Raw genomic sequence first — 17,660 nt, 5'->3', positions numbered from 1 at the left:
CTGAATTCTTATATTGGATCTTTTCATAGTGTCCCGAATATCTTGAAATTCCCACTCATACTTTTCTATAAGTTTGTCTTTCTCTTTGTTGGACTGCATTAGGTCTGCCACCTGATCTTCTAGCTTAGATATTCTGTCCTCTCCCTCATCCATCCTACTGGTGAGATTTTCTACAGAGTTTTTTATTTCATTAACTGTGTTCTTCATTGCTAGTAATTCTGACTGGTTTTTCTTTATTATTTCTATTTCTCTATTTATGTCTTGTATTGCCTTCTTTATTTCATTAAATTGGTGTCCTGCCTCTTCTTTGATTCCTTTGATTTCCTCTTTGATTTCCTCTTTGATTTCTTCTTTGATTGTTTTCATGTGTTCTTTGACCTCTTTGAACATATTTATAATTATTCTTTTGAACTCTTTCTCAGGCATTTCCTCTAACTCTTTCTCACTGGAGGACATTTCTGATGCATTAATACTTTTAGGTGGATTTATATCGTCTTGCTTTTTAGTGTTTCTTGTGTTATAATGTATATATTTTTGCATCTTGGATTAAGTTAATGCTTGGATTTTCTAGCTAGCTGTGTATTCTTAGCTGTATCAATTGATTTGATGTAATATATTTTCAGGGTAGGACCTTAAGGTATTAGGTGTGGCACTTAAGACTCTCAGAGTATCTACAAAGATGTTCTTAGGGGTTGAGTTTCCCTGCTATAGGAGTATTCAAGCAGGCTGAGTGGAATAATATACTGGTAGATTCTAAAATTTAACTAAACACTGTACCCATTCCATCAAAAACAGCCCCGAGTATGTATGCAAGAGTAGTTATTATAATGACCAGATCCTCTATCAACAAAGAGGCTTAGATTTCTGGTCTATTGAGGTATCCAAGTCAGTTTGTGACCAAGTGAGACCCTTCCCTGGTGCAATCCCAGTTACCTTGGGTGATTGTGGTCTCAGTCAAGTTGCTGCCTGGGTCGTCGGGCTGCTGTTCTGATTTCTGGAGCTGGGCACTTGCTTTTCCTACGGGGCAAACTGAGTCGCTGCTGCCGCCTCTGCAGCTGTTATAGCTGCCTCCCCCGGAGCCCCCACCGCTGCTGAAGCTGCCGTTGCCGTGTCCACCGGTGCTGCTCACCCCGAAGTCGCTCCTGGGTCCGCTGTTGCTGGGGCCACTGGTACCGGTGCTGGAGCCGCTGAAGTTGCTGCCGAATTCTGCTCCTGCTTGGGTCCCGCCGTCAGCCCAAGTTGGCGTGGCCGGGTCCCGGGCCGCTGCTGTGTTCGCTGGAGCTGGGTTCAGGCGGCGGGTGAGGGGAGGGAGCCGCGGCTGCCCTGGTTGTATCGCTGTTCCACACGTGCTTTTACCTCGCGGTCTGCTCTCCCCTCCGTTGCTCGCTGCCGCTCTCCCCTCACGTTTCCCGAGTTGCGGAGAGTGCGGTGTGAGGGGAAAATCCCGCACCTGGCTTGTCCTGTGGCTCGAGCCGAGAGTCCGGCGGTTTTCTGCCGCTCCGCGGTTGCGGCGGGTAGCCGAGCCGCCCCGGAGCCGCTGTTCCCGGCTGTGCAGGCTCTGGATGCTCTATAACTCTTCCACTTCTCCGCTGCCGCCTCAACTTCCTATACACCTCACTTTTTAGTAAAAGTGTGTATTTTGCTGAGTTTTTTTTGGTCTTTCCCCCCCCAGGCTGCTTTGGCGTGGTACCTATGCCGCCATCTTAACCGGAAGTCTATTTCTTTACTTTTATCTAGACTTGGATCTTGTTTCCTTTATTAGTTCCCATGGGAGATAGCCACAGGAGACTTTGGCTCCCTGGAGATCTAGAGTTGTGTTTTGGAATTTGCACTTTACCAGCAGCAGCAGGCCTTTATATGGGCAATTTATGGACCAAGCTCTTCAGCATGTGGAACTATGTGGGTGCTCAGATGAGCTGGAGTCAAGTCTATCCTGAGCTCTGCTTCTTGTGCTTATATCCTGGCACAAGATGGTGTGAGTCACAAGGGCAAGCTGACTGGGCACCAGCAGCCCTGTCACCCTTACTCCAAGGCATTATGTCCTTGTATTTGCGTTACCTCAAGAATCACTTAATGCCCCCCTCTCATCCATTCTGACTCTCCTACTTGTAAATTTTCCTCAGTACCACCAAGAAGGGTCTTTAAAGAACAAGCCTGATAATACATTCATTTGCAAACAGCTTTTCTATGATTTCTTGCCATTTTCTTCAGGTTAAGCTGTGTTAACTCCTTCATGTGGCATGTAAGATGATTCATGAGCAAGTATAAGTACTGAGATTGAGCCCAGGGCCTCATACATGCTAGACAAGTGCTCTGTTATTTATCACTCCATCTAATCACCCAGATCTCAAACCTCATTCTTCACTCTCTTACCTTAAGACAGGATCCTGCCACCTTGTCCATACTTGCTTTGAACTTGCTCTGTAACTCAAGTAGGCCTTAAACTTGCTATCCTCCTGCCTCAGCCTCCTAATAGCTAGGATTATAGGTTTGTGTTACCGGGCTCAGCATGCCAAGAACCCGCTTAAGTGGCTGACTACATCTTTTTTCCCTCCAAAGGAATTCTACAAACTACCCATGGCCCCCTTTCTCCTACTTGTCTCGTTTTTATACCTTTGGCCATATAGTGCTCTTTGTCCTAAACACTGTTGATTTCTCCTTCCTCTTCACATGCAGTTGCTGAGCTTTCGGAGTATGTATTAAATAAGGGAGAGAAGTAAGATCATTATGAGAGAAGGCTATTGTGAAGATGAGAAAAGATAAATGTAAGAACCCTGAATAATTACAGTTTGCTATGTTAGTATTTATGTTGAAGTAAAGTTTGCTCTAAGATAAGGTATTAACAACATCGCTATTTCATGTTGAATAGCTTCTTCATGAACAAAGCAACTTAATGCTTTGTGGACATTGACAGTGAAATCTTGCACAGTTGGCCTTCCCATGATAGGTTTTTCCTCTCTCTGCCCTGCCCAGTAAGTGCTTTCCCTAGTTTTGTTGGGAGAGTTTGTTTTTTGAAGCTACACAATAGACTTTATTTACTTACCATTTCATTTCTCCCCCATTCCTTTCATACTTTGGATCTCCATCAAGGGTTGCCCGATAAAACTAATGTGCTTTTGTTTCAAGGGAGATGAGTCTGCATTCATTTTACAGTTAAATACTTTTTTTTTTTTTTTTTGCTAGAAATAGTGTTAACTGAAGAGAATTCTTACAATAAAAATTTAACTTTAGGATATTTTTAGGATGCCTATTTTTTATTTGAGGGGGGGGGAGAAGGTGGAGAGAGAGAATGGGTACTTCAGGGCCTTCAGCTACTGTAAACAAACTCCAGACACATGTGCCACCTTATGCTACTGGCTTACATGAGTCCGGGGGAATTGAACCTGGGTCCTTTGGCTTTGCAGGCAAGCACCTTAGCTGCTAAGCAATCTCTCCAGCCCAGGATGCCTATCTTTTACTGAATCAATATCATAGTCTTCCCCATTTATGAGTTTATCAGAACACACACACTGTAGTGGTAGTTTGAATGTGTAATGTGCCCACAAGTGCATCACATGTTTGTGATTAAGCCTCACACTTGATCCCTAGCTCTGCTGGTGGAGCATCCGTGTGACTTGCTGAAGGTATGTCTCTGGGACGGAAGAGGCCTTGGTCCTCAGCTGGTGGAGCACCTGGGGGTGGCTTGCTAAAGGAGGTGTGTACTGGGGCAGGCCATAGGCCTTGGATGGTAGAGCACCTGGGGGAGGGGCTTGCTAAAAGAGGTGTGTCACTGGGGACTGGCCTTGACAGTTCATAGGTCAGCTCCTCCTGATGAGACCCAGAGGTCTGTGCTGTCTGCTTTCCCCACCGTGAGGAAACCTCCCCTTGTGACTATAGGCTGAAATAGACCCGTTCCTCCTATAAGCTGCTTCTGTTTGGCTGTTTTGTCCCTAGCCGCAAATAAGTAACTGTAAGTACTTGGAGCCTTGCGTATCTTGAACTAAAGAACACCGTAGAAATTATTTCATTTATGGGATTTTTATCATGTTTTAAATTGTTACTCCTTAAAATGATAAAAAGATTTTGTTTTTTTCCAAAATAAAGTTTCCATTTTTATTTTAAAAAATCAAAGTATGCTTGACACAAAGCAGTCAGAAAAGGATGTATACTCATACTTCTTATTAGTTAATATTTTTAATTAAATTTTGAATATTATTAACCTCAATTCTGTTTCCAAATTTTCTGCAGTGAGCCATGTGGGGAGGGGCAAATCATATTTTAAAAATGAAGTTATGTACTTGTAACATTTAATAGCCAACTTATTAATTTAATAAATTAAGGACATCTTTCCATGTCAGTACATAAACTGACCACATCAGGTTTTTAGGTTGCATCACATTGTACCATAATGTATCCATCCAACCAGTATTCTATTGATGACTTATGGCTAGTACAAAAGCATTCTTGTCAGCTCTTTCACTTTTCTTGTTGTGTTGTAGCTTAACTTCCCAGGGGGAAAGTTACTATTAAATTGATATCGTGTAATACGCCTTTTAAAACAGCTTCATTATACCAAAAATTATTTATCTTAGTTATCTAATGATACTTGTTTAGATCAAAGTTATTTTTACCCTAGAATTACTATGATGCAATTATAATAAATAATCACAGTATTTTAAAAAAATTATCTCATGTTAAGCTAAAATTTGTGTTCCTAGGTATAAGGAAGTAATGCCTCAGTAGTACTATTGGGGGTGTAGATGGACATATGCCATTGCACTGGCATGGAGATCAGAGGGTGACTTTTCACCGTCTGCCTTCTGCATTTGCCAGGATAGGTGGCCTGTAAGCTTCGGGCAGATTGTCTTGTTCCCCCTCCCTTCTTGCATAGGCATGTTGGGAGTACAGACTCCCAGTGTCAGGCTTTGTACTCTTACTCAGATACTCACCTGCATGGCAAGCTCTTTATCTACTGAACCATCTCCCCAGCCTTCAATAAGCTAAGTGTTTTAGCATTTTCTCTGAATAATAGTATTGCTAAAAGGTATTTATAAAAATGTGATTGAAATATAGATAAGCTAAAGTATACTGCTAAATATCGCATTTATGTCTTTTGCTGAGCTATGCTATAAATTCTGTTTCAGTTTTTTACAGTATGATTCATTTATTCTTGCTTCCCTTTTAGCTTTAGATTTTTTTATTTGTAATTGTAATTTTTTGCAATTAGCCTTGATTTTTACCAATTATTAGCTGCAGCAATTGAATAATAAATGCCAAAACTTCTTTATCTATTAACTGCTGTTATGAAACAAAGAGTACTTATCTAAAATTTCAGGATCAGTGTCTGAAATATATGCAAAGAAATTGAGTTTCAAAAGTAATGTTTTGTAATAATTTTGAGTCAGCTTTGTAATCAGGTTCCCAGTCAGAACCACAGGCTGTTCAGGAGAGGAAAGGCAGAGAGTTGTACATGTGTCTTGGCTTCAACTCCATGGAATTCACTTGGTCATAATGGTCCTCCCCCAGCCCATCTAGTTGTTCTGAAAGGATTTTTCATCCAACATTTACCTTTCATACTTTATTAGGAAACTGGTTTTCCTCATGAGTCATATGCAAGTAGATGTTCAAAACTGCTAAGTCTGTCATAGCATGATTAGTTTTGGTAACTTTGTAGAAGTTTGATATGACAACTTGAGAACAAAAAAGTAGCATGAATGTTAGAACAACAAATAAAACCTAGTTAATTGAAAACTTGAACACATAGAGGTTTATTTGGATCAAATCTAGATTTGATTCATTTTAATAAGCCAGAATAAAAATTGAGCCTTTAGCATTCTGTGCTGCTGTGAACTTCATGTCCAGTTAGCCTATAGCCTATCCGTGATACGTCTACAGAAGTGGTAACAGCACCCATGTATTTCTCTTTCCAATGTCTTTTTGCACAATCGGTTCCCCTTTCCTGTAGACAAGCTGTGTCCCAGTTCTGTAGTGTAGCTACAGTGTGGTTATTTAAATTTAAATGAATTAAAAGTATATACAATTCAAAGTTCCTAGGTCAAATACTAAACATGTGTCTGTGGCTGCTGACTATGGCATTAAAGAACTTGACATAGACCATGGCCATCATCACAGGACCTTCTATTGAGCGTCACTGGCTAACACCAAGAACCCTACTGAGGATGCCCTCAGGAAAATGGGAACCAGGGGTGACGCAATACAAGGCTACAACTTTTGTAAAAATGAACAATAAATTGTTAAAGAAATCACAACAAAAAAAGTCAGTGAGTAAAATTGAGGATGAGTTTTATTTTTTTGTATCCTTTTAATAATAAAGAGTTGTTAGGTAGGTGTGTTTACCATCTTCCTACCTGTTGGAATGAAAAAGTAGAATTCACTGGGACAAGGTTGTTTCTGTTTCTTGTGGGGGTTTTTTGACAAGCCACTTGTAATGTATAGACATTTATACTACCAACCAAGAACACACATCTGCTTTGTCTTTCTTTGTTATCAGATGTTGAGGCTTATCTTTAACATCATTTCTCTGAACTCTTACTATACTGAAATTGTCTCTTAGTTCAGTTGTTGGCATAAGCTGGCTTGCTAATTGCCTAATTCTTCTCTTAGCACACAGAAACTTTAGCCTAGCATAGTCATCCCTATGCCGAAATCTGCTGTCTTAAAAGGCCACCTGTTGGTGTGTCTTTCTTTGAAGCAGTAATTCTCAAATGTGGGAAAGTTGCTATACCCATCTGTGTATTGGCTTAGTGTGGTTGCCAATAATTCCATCTGCTGCCAGTGCAGAGACAAGCAGTTACCTCTTATTTACTTTCAAACAGTATGTTGGGAACTTGACAGACTTTATTTAGTCACTAAAGTGGCTCTTGAGTTTGCTAAAGGTGTTTTTGGAGGAGGGGAAGGAGCATTTTTTACCACTATACTCTAAAGTATGAAGGACAACTGACAGCTTTCCAAGAAGCAGAAACCTGCCCCGTTGTGGATGGAGGAAGTAGGTATTCAGTACATCTCTGTCTTCCCCTGTAGTTCCCTGAGAGAATAAACAACCTGAACATGTTCCCACTAACTGGCAGTGATTAGCAATGCATAGAATGGTAGTAACTTTCCTGGAGTCATGGTTTGCCTACTGCTTGCTTAGGAAGGTCTGGGTAGTCAAGTGAAATTGCCTGTCAAAGCATTGTTCTGACAAGCAGCATTTGCAGTGCAGCAACCACACCACTGTGGATATACGGTCGTCGTGTAGTACAGGTGACCTGATGGGGTCCAGAGCCTTTGGAAGCACAGGCACATGTGGGCTCATTAAGGCAGCAGACATGACAGATTCGGTTTGAAGGTAACATGCCCTATTTTCATACAGTGGTTGGTCCTGCATACAAGCCAGTTGCTGCCAATCTTCTGATTTAAACAAAGCCAAGAAGTGGAGAATTGTATGTGAATGTAGTAGTTATTTTGTTTTCTCTCTTAAAGATATTTGGAGACCAAACAAAGTGTACGTATATAGTATAGATATGTCTTCAGGTATGCGTGTCCCACCTCTGCTGAACGAAGTGGTTATTCTCAAAAACAAAGAAATGGCCTTTTACTCCCTTTAGTCTTTTCTAATCAACTATGTAGATACTCCTTCTGTGTTTTTTAAAATATTTTATTTATTTATTTGCAAACAGAGAAAGAGAGAATGAATGGGTATGCCAGGGCGTCTAGCCACCACAAATGAACTCCAGATGCGTGCACCACTGTGTGCATCTAGCTTTATGTGGGTTCTGGGAAATCAAACCCAGGTTGTCAGGCTCTGCAGGTAAGTACCTTAACCACTGAACCATCTCTCCAGCCCCTCTTTCCATGTTTATAATGAACACTTTTTAAAAGAAACACATGTTACTTCATTTGGGCAACACACACACACACACACACACACACACACACACACACTCACACACTCTTTCTCCTGCTCCCTTCCATAGCAACCAAGGTAAACTTACTGCAAAAAGAAAACACCTTGAATCTTGGGAAATGATTTAAACTGGGCAAAATGTGAGCCTCCATACAGAGAAAAACATTTTGAAGCAATCTTACAAGAATTGTTGCATAAATGTTTGTCTTACTTGAAGGTAATGTGCTTAACACTTTTTTCACAGAATGTTAACAACATAGAATTTTATAGTCATAACTAAACTTTCATACCTCGTTAAAGAAAAACACTCAAATCCACCATATTGCCAGTCGGAAAACCCATACTACTGCTTCTGTTAATTCTGCCCAAGCTGAGGCGAGTAAAGGGCTCCTGCTAAAGCCTGTGTCTCTCACTGTTCCTCTGTGTATGTGTCGCAGCTCTGCTTCCTGCTGCAGGAGGCAGGACAGGCTCTGCCTGTGGAGCTGCAGAGATATGAAGCTGTTCCTTTTATTGGAAAACACAGTGTGGAATCAAGTTCAAAAGAAAGTCTAGGGATGGAGAGATGGCTCAGTGATTAAGGTGCTTGCCTGCAAAGCCTAACGACCTGGGTTAGATTCCCCAGAACCCACGTAAAGCCAGAAGAAGAAAGTGACACATGCATCTAGAGTCCATTTGCAGTGGCTAGAGGCCCTAGTGCATCCATTCTGTCTGTCTGTCTCCCATCATCCTGCTTGCACATAAATAAAATTGAATTTAAAATAAAATCTAGTTGATAAATATGCATAAGGCAGTCAGAGGATGTGATTCAAGAATGTGTGAAGTAGATTGCTGTGGCATCAGGGGGAAGTGCTGAGAGAGTGTTCTGCTACAGGACCGGCTGGTGAACTGTGGGGAAATGACTGATTAGTTTACTCCATTGCTACTAAATCATAAGTAAGATCTTCAAGACATTAGGGGTAATGAGATATGTCAGAACTTTTTGAGGGTTTTTGATATTGGTAGCTTTAAAAATGTTTATTTATTTGCAAGCAGAGAGATAATGAGCACAGTAGGGTCTCTTGCTACTGCCTACAAACAGACTCCAGCTCTCTGTACTCCTTTGTGCATCTGGCTTTATGTGAATACTGAGGAATCAAACCTAGGCCATGAGGCTTTGCAAACAAGCACCTTAAACTGCTGAGCCATCTTTCCAGCCCATTTGTAGCTTTCTTTAAGAGTATTATAGCCCAGCTCAAGAGCATGGCTTTGTATATGTGGTCATGGGGGGGTGGGGGGGATGTGGTAAGAGCCTTCACAGAGCAGAGAAGACAGCTACATGTCCCTAGGCATGTATGAAGTCTTGAAGCCCAGTCGCCTAGGAGAGCCCAGATGATACAGAAAAACTGGAGAAACAAACCCTGTTCTGCCTAGTAATAAAAGTAGCCAGTCATGGACTGCCACATATGATCACCATTACTGCATGTGGTTCTTTGCTATAAAAAGTGTGGAAAACTTGAATCGGGGCTCAGGTTCTCTGGGAGTTAGTTTACTACACCTGAGTATTGGCTAATATGGCTGTTTTCTTGTAATATATATATATATATTGTTAGGAAAAAATGTATCACTACAATGGGCAGATTAAATAAAAATACCAGAATACTTTTAATTTATGTATGACTGTGGTAGTGAGATAAACATGTACATTTGAGTAGTTTCTGCTCTTCTGTATATTTGACCAAATTCTCATAAAACAATTATTTTAAAGAGAGATTTAAAAGAATATAAGTGTGAGGATAATATCTAGATGAATTAGCTGCTAGTGGGATGATTTTCAGGAAAAAAAATGCTACATGTGTGTAACGATGGAAAAACATAGGAAAATATATTTTTTTAACTGTTGAATAGTAACTGCTGGACTTTGTAAAATACTGTTCAGATAAAACATTGAAATTTTTTAACATCTTTTATCCAAAAAAAAAAAAGATTAGTGCTTTGAAAAAACTAGCTGCTATAGTTTCCAATTAAGTCTTGTCTCTCTAATAAACCTTGTGATACAATAATAATAATAATAATCTGAGCCCCTTGGAGGCATCTTTTGAGCAAATTTTATGATAATTAGGATGCCACTTATATTGATAAAAATCATCATTTTTCACATTATAATTTTGAAGGGAAGTTTCATTGTGGCCAACTAGTCAAGTCAGATTGGAACAGCCACTGGCAGCAAGCGTACAGGGCCTCCTGTGGGGACCAAGCTACATAACACTTGAAGTCCTACCCAGTCACCTACCTCCTAAGGTTCCACAGCCTGCTCAAACAGAGCCACTTCACTGGGGACCAAGTACTCAAACAAAGAGCCTGTGAGGAAACATATTACATTTAAACTATAGCATAAATTGAGATCGGTTTTCTATACTAACATGTAACTTGTTCAATCATATGAAGTAGTCAGTATATTGTATTGTTTACCTTTTGTTACTGTATGAAATACTTAGAGTATGTTTATAAAACATTTTCACATTAAACTTTAAAATTCAGTTGACTTAAAATTTGAGAGTAATTTAACTGAAAAGGGTAGAGGCTCAGATTTCACTGAGCAGTAGTTACATGAAATAACCGTCTTTGTCTTATAATAGTTTAACAAGTCTGAACCTGGCTCTCCACTCACTCAGTTATCAAAATCAAGCAGATGGTTTGTAGGCCAGCACTCATCCCTGATTTGCCTTGAGCAGAAAAACAGTGCTGTTTTACCTTGAATTATATGGTTTGAAGTTATGAAACTATATGAATATTCTATATCTTAAAATGCATTTTATGTCTAAAAATATATTCTGTACTGTACAAAACTTATATTCTAAGAAACAAGGAGGTAGACATGTAATCCAGTAAGCTGAGGCAGTGGCATAGCAGTTAAAGGCTCTTGCTTTCAATACCTGCTTATCTGGGTTCAGTTCCCCAGCTACCTACAGAAAGCAGAACAGGCATTCATTTGCAGGGCCAGGAAATCCTGGCGTGTATGTGCTCACACACATACAAATTCATTAAATTTTTTTAAAAGAAACATGTAATGAAATATTTATTTTTGGTGTTGCATGAATATTTTTGAATTGAAGAATCTATACTGACTAATGTATCTTGCCAGCTTGAACTTACTACTATATGAGTAATAATTTTATATAATTCATTTATTCTAGGAAATAAAATTAAGAGTTTTAGTAAGCATAAAATAAAAATGTGAAAACTGTTAGGTATTTTAAATGAAAATACTTGATTAAATTTTTAAGGCCTTACTAATATGTATTCTCTGGTTCTGGTTTCTTTCTCCCCAGTAAAAACATAGCTAGTAATTGAAGAATGTGACTTACCTTTAATTTTGCTAGCCATAATAGCATATTGAACATTTCTGTTTTTGAGTCTGATTTAATTTTTTTTCCCTTTGGTTTTTGAGATAGGGGGTCTCTCTCTAGCCCAGGCTAACCTAGAATACACTCTGTAGTCTCAGAGTGGCCTTGAACTTAAGATGATCCTCCTACCTCTACCTCCAGAGTGCTGGGATTAAAAATGCACAATGACTGGCACACACACAAAAAAAGTTAAGTAGGCACCTCAAGAATACTAGTAATACAAACACTATAATGTAAAGACCAGTAGTCTGAGGGTGAGTTGCTGGGTTCAGTAGTATGTTTTTATACTGTATGTACTAGCGTGTCATAGCATTAAGATTCAAATCAAATCATTAAATTCTTTGAAAAATTTTGCTCCTTATAAAAATTACTGAATATAAAAACAAATAGAAGCATAGATTATTAGATTGCATGATTCAGTGTCAATATTCTTTAATATTTTTCCTCTAATTTAGAAATTATAAGGTACTCTGATTTACTAAGATTTGTATCTTAAGGCATCTTTATGTAAATGTACTTTTTGTTTTGTTTTGTTTTCCTTTTCTTTCCTTTAGGAGTTCCAAAATCAAATCTTTTGCACACCAAATCTTTGAGAGGCCATAAAGACTGCTTTGAAAAATACCATTTAATTGCAAACCAGGATTGTTCTAGATCCAAGCTGTCCAAAAGTACTTATGAAGGTGTTAAAACAATTTTGAGTAAGAAGATAAACTGGATTGTTCAGTATGCACAGAATAAAGACCTGGATTCTGATGCAGAGCATTCTAAACTTCCCCAGCATCACCTGTTTAACTTTAGACATAAGCCAGAGAAGAAATTGCTCCCACAGTCTGACTCTCAAGTGCCAAAATACTCCGCAAAATGGATAGATGGACCCACAGGGTGTGGAAACTCAAGCTGTACAGAGAAGATTATGGAGCAGAGAGAAAATACAGACTTGGGGCTTGCTATATTACAAGAGTCCGGGGATACTTTATGCCATAAAGGTGTATTGTGGCCTCGTAGTCACAGTCAGGCACAGAAAAAAGAAGAGATGAACTCTAGACCAGAGGCTGATGTCCAGACCCAGAATCTGCGCTACAGCAGAGAGGAACGTAAGTAACTTGGAGGAAAGGGAGGAGGTGCTTGGTTTTGGTTTTTATGATTTTATATGTGTATGATATGGACAGTTTAAATGTAGAATTATAGATTTGTGAAACATTTAAATGACTGATTTACCTTAACAAAAATGAGATGTCTTAAAACTTTATTCTTTGGAGTATTCCTGAGTATCACATTGAAGTTCAGCATTCTGTCATTTATTTTGCCATTATATGATTAAACTTAGTGGAATCAGCCAACCATATTGGAATGTTAATGTTTTTGTTTATTTACTTATTTTGAGAGAGAGACAGATAGAATGGGTACACCAGGGCCTCCAGCCACTATAAACAAACTCTAGTTGCATGTGCCACCTTGTGCATCTGGCTTACGTGGCTCCTAGAGAATAGACCCTGGGTCCTTAGGCTTTTCAGGCAAGCACCTTAATCACTGAGCAGTCTCTCCAGCCCTAAATTGGAACATCATATGGCCTCATTTGTTGGCCAGTGCACATTGTCGCGTTGCTAATTCCCTACAGGATGAATTGGCTAGAGGTCAATTTAAAAGCAAAATATCAGACATTTTACTGAAGGCCAAAAGGTAGTCTGTACATTTATTTTAAATTTTTAAAAAGAGTGGGTTAGAAAGAAAACTCAGTAAGATGCAGGCATGAGGACCTGAGTTGGGACCCTTAGATCCTCATCAGATCCAGGTATGGTGGTGTGTGTCCCTATTCCAGCACCAGGAAGGGATCAGGAGGATGCTTGGGGCTCACTGGCCAGCACATTTAGCCAAATCATGGAGTTCCAACCTCAGATAGATCCTGTCGCAAAAGTGCAAGTGGAGAATGACTTTGAGGGAGGACAGTGCATTTGCCTTTTGCTTTCACTTGTATATGCACACCCACATGCAATACAAACATGTACACATGTACGCCCTCTGTACATACATATCAACATACACATGCCTACAAGTGCATATTGACTCACATGCACACCACACGTGCAAAAAAAAAATTAGAGTAACATTTTATCTGTATATATTCTATAGAAACTCCACAGAAACTGAGGCAGTTTTAATTGGCTTTAAATCAAGTGATTTAAAGCTGGTAAGACATTGTGAATGAATTGGTAATTGAACTAGATGGACAAATTGATTTTTCAAACTCTTTTTACTTTAACATAGTATTTTTAGACTGCAGGTCATGAATTGTGTAATATTAAGTTAAAGTCAGTGTGAATGAGTAGTGACTAGTAATTTTAGAAAATGGAAATACAAAACCAAAAAAAAAAAAAACAGCTGGGCGTGGTGGCACACACCTTTAGTCCCAGAATTTGGGAGGCAGAGCATCGCCATGAGTTTGAAGCCCCCCTGAGACTACATAGTGAATTCCAGGTCAGTCTGGGCTAAAGTGAAAGCCTACCTTGAAAAACCAAAATAAATAAAAACACTACACCAGAATCCAGCTGACCCATTACTAAGCATTTCTTGGTAAATTTTTATTTCCTGTGGAGGATGGAGGTGTTAATGGTAGTGATGTGATGTGAAATATATTTTGTATAAGTCAGGATTTGCAAACTCCACACTGGGAACTAGCGATTGAATCCTAGGGTACTGCTTGAATGTTGTATTGGTAGATAACTCCAGTTTTTAAAACAACATGCTATGCTAGGCCACTCATTTCTCAGATTGTTGTAATAACAATGAATATTTTCATGTTGCAGTGAACCTGATGACTCTTGCTGAAGTAGAACAATTGAATGCAAAGCTCCAACAGCAAATCCAGGGTAAAGAATGAGTGTGAGTGTGCATGAGTGTGCAAGTCATGTTCATGTGTAGAGGTGTGTGTGACGGACAGAGGACAATCTAGGTGCCATTCCTCCTCACTGAGAGACACTGTCTCTCACTAACCTGGAACTCCCCAGTGTACTATGTTAGCTGGCCCCCAAGCAACAGGGAACTGCACATGTGCTCCACCGTGCCTGGCTGTTTTGACGTGGGTTTTGGGGATTAAACTTGGTCCTTCTGCTTTCAAGAAGAGCCCTTTTCCAACTGAACCATCTCCCCCACCCTCAGTGCTTTTTTTCTCTGTGTGAAAAGCTTGAAGCACAAATTACCTTTTGATTGAAAACTGTTCGCTTCAGCAGCATTTACATTGCATAGTTAGATATTCCAACCTGTTGGCATTTCCAAAGCAAAGGGAATAAGAGAGTAACCAATAACTTTCTGACCTTCAAGAAAAATGATGGGTGTCTCTCACCTAAGTAAAAATGGAGAATACAGTTTACCTATACCTCTTAGCAACATATCAGGCATTCTGGTGTGTGCTGGCTAGAAAGTCTTCAGGCCTGGCTTTTTCTTTTATTCTGTTTTTTAAAATATATTTATTAGAGAGAGAGAATGGGCACACTAGGGCCTCTATCTACTGCAAACGAACTCCAGACACAGGCGCCATATGGTGCATCTCCATTTACATGGGTACTGGGAGAATTGAACCTGGGTCCTTTGGCTTTGCAGGCAAGCACCTGAACTGCTAAGCCATCTTTCCAACCCTTGTTTTGTTTGTTCTTAGTTGTGAACAGTTTCAATCATAGAAAAAGCTGTGAAGCCAGTGTAGCAAATCTCTGCCCATCTTCCCCAGCTTCAGCTCTTACTCTCAAACATCTTCCTTTCTTCTCCTCTGCTTGTTCTCACTCCATTTGCCCCATGCTGCACAGCCCTGGAGGGGTTGTTTTGAAACAAATTCCTGACAGTTTACTATTTTGTTCACAAATAATTCAGGATTTTCTTAGAAAGAGGCTGGGGGTATAATTCAGTTGATAGAGTACTTTTTTAGCATGCATGAAGCCCTGGGTGTGATCCCTGGCACTGTATAAACTAAGCATGGTGGTGCAAACCCGTAATCCCAGCATTCAGGAAGTAGAGGCAGGAGGACCAGAAGTTCAAGGTCGTCCATGGCCACATAACAAGTTTGAGGTAAACCCAGCCTATATGACCTGTCTCAAAAACTTTTTAAATGTGATATATATTAACACTAAGTTAGTGTTCAGATTCCCCCATTTGACTTTTATAATTTATTCTCATCTCGGTGGAGGAAATTAATTGCTTTGGAGACCTTTAAGTTTCTTGCAGAGATTACACACCTAGTCAGTAACAGATCAAGGATTCTGTCTTTTTCATAAAAACAACTGGATTCTTTCTTGAACATATATGTAGACTTTGAAAAGAAAATGGCATGTGTTAAGTATTTACCTATGTATGTTACAAGTAAGACTGAATTTAATTCTTACAGTATTTCTATAAGGCTTTTACTATCATTATTGCTCTTACCCATGAAGGAAAAAATGAAACAGAAGATTGAAATTACTTGCTTTTAAAGCATAAAGTGATGTAGGTGGAAGGAATTTAAAAATCCAGGTAATCTGTTCCAAAGCAGCTTGGAGTTTCCAGACCCAGATGAACACTTTGTCATATTAAATACTGATTGAGCCTCTTTAGAGGTTATAACTGAAAACTGGCTCAGCTGTGCAAGTAACCACTGTTTATGCTGAGAATGAGTGCAGTCACTGTGATGGGAAAGAAACAACATTCCAGTTGTGTGATAGTGTGATCAGAACTGATAGGCTTAGAGGAAAACAGCTGTTTCCTATGTGTCAAATCAGCTTGGTTGCTAAAATTTACCCATTGGCTTTATTTCAGTAAGGATACTTAGAGTTACTTAAAATACATAGATGTTAGGCTTATCTTTGTGCATATCAAAAAACGAAACTGCTTTTAAAATGTTTGCAGAAGTTTTTGAAGAGTTAACACTCCAAGTGCAAGAAAAGGATTCTCTGGCCTCTGAGCTCCATGTCCGTCACGTGGCCATCGAGCAACTTCACAAGAACCACTCCAAGTTGCCGTGTCTACAAGTAGGCCGGGCAGGAATGAAGTCACACCTCCCCATAAACAACTGAGCGGAACTGATGCATTCCGTGTGCTTCCTCCCTCCCCATTGGCCTGCCAAGCAAGCATGTGTACTTAGAAAAAGTGTAAAGAAAGTTGTGGTTCATGTTTCATGGTCATTATATTTGCAAAGCATAAGATAATATTTAACATCTTTGTCTAATAAAGCAGATTACCCCAGGTCTCTAGGGCTAGTCATTTGGCTTCATTTGGGAATCATTTGTTCCTCCCTAACTTTTGCCATGTGTGACTACTTACATAAACAATTAAGTGTTTTGTGAACATTTTAATATAATTCAACTGTCAAAACAATAGTTTAATAAGCTCCTTATATTAGTCTAACCTTCTAAAGAAATTTTAAGAGGGAAATAGAATTCCTAATACAACCCCTAATTTATGCACAATATTTTGGTATAAATTTTTATATATGAAATTGATATTTTAGGTATTTATCATTTTCTTTATAAATGTGTTTGGATGGTTATGTGTGGTTATACTGTGAATGAATGTGTTCATTCATGTTTCAGATCACTGCATTTTATTCTCAGTACAGAGTTTTTTAACTGTTGTCTTTCCAAAGATAAGTGTATTTTGGAGTAGAAATTGAACTTTTAATAATGTAGTAAAGGGAAATAATTTTTTAAAGTAAATATTCAAGTAAATAAATGACATTGTCTTTTTCTAACAAAAGCTATCTGAACAAACTGAGGAAAAAAATACTAGCCTAATTTTTGTATGTCAGTTTGTCTCCATAAAAATAAGTGCATCTTCTTCATGTTCATTCTAATGACTTGAATGTATTAGAATTTGGATAGAGTAAATAAGTCTCACTTCTAAGACAAATGTAATCTCTTCAAATTCAAATTATCCTATTTTGGAAAAAAAATGGAATTGATCTTTGTGCCACTTTTACGTTCCAAGAATCCATAACCTGTCCAAATTCTATTACCAACATCATTGATATTCATGTTCAAAAGAAAAAAAAAAACATTGTAAGGTATTTTTCTAAGCTTTAGAATGTAAAGGGAAGATTGCTTGACAAAAGAAAAAAGTCTTCATTCAGTGAAATAAACCCATGTTTAAAGGTTACTCTTAAAAGCTACTTGGGTTCCTAAAGAGCTCTTCACTAATAGTCTGAAGAAGCTAGATGTGTTAATAATGCAGTTACCAATGCAACATTAAGATGAGCTCTAAGTTTTGTTTTTAACTGGTGCTGAGGATATACTTATGTGGCAGGTCCTTTGTGGAAGAATCTGCAGATAAGCCCATTAACTTGCCAGCTTTCTGCATAAAGATATAAATAATTTCTGCCTTAAATTTGGCAGTCTATCCTGGCTTGGGTGAGATGTTAGTTTTGAACAAAAAAC

At 38.9% G+C, this 17,660-nt stretch overlaps 1 protein-coding gene across 2 annotated transcripts in view; it reads left to right on the top strand.

The window, feature by feature from the left end:
• C5H21orf91 (chromosome 5 C21orf91 homolog) overlaps positions 1 to 17,349 on the top strand; it is a 31,288-nt gene extending 13,939 nt beyond the window's left edge. Inside the window, exons 3-5 of one of the 2 annotated variants that reach the window (XM_045150552.1) lie at positions 11,823 to 12,362; positions 14,073 to 14,135; positions 16,141 to 17,349. In XM_045150552.1, the coding sequence (XP_045006487.1) occupies positions 11,823 to 12,362; positions 14,073 to 14,135; positions 16,141 to 16,304 (767 nt within the window). In that variant the 3' untranslated portion in view covers positions 16,305 to 17,349. Of the gene's footprint in view, positions 1 to 11,822; positions 12,363 to 14,072; positions 14,136 to 16,137 lie in introns of both variants that reach the window. The other variant, XM_004654370.2, reaches the window with a different exon arrangement.
• Positions 17,350 to 17,660: the final 311 nt, after the last annotated feature.

Source organism: Jaculus jaculus, chromosome 5, assembly GCF_020740685.1.
Source record: "Jaculus jaculus isolate mJacJac1 chromosome 5, mJacJac1.mat.Y.cur, whole genome shotgun sequence".
NCBI classification, from domain to species: Eukaryota; Metazoa; Chordata; class Mammalia; order Rodentia; family Dipodidae; genus Jaculus; species Jaculus jaculus.
Note: the sequence above shows the minus strand (reverse complement) of the source record. Positions and strands in the feature narration are given on the sequence as shown.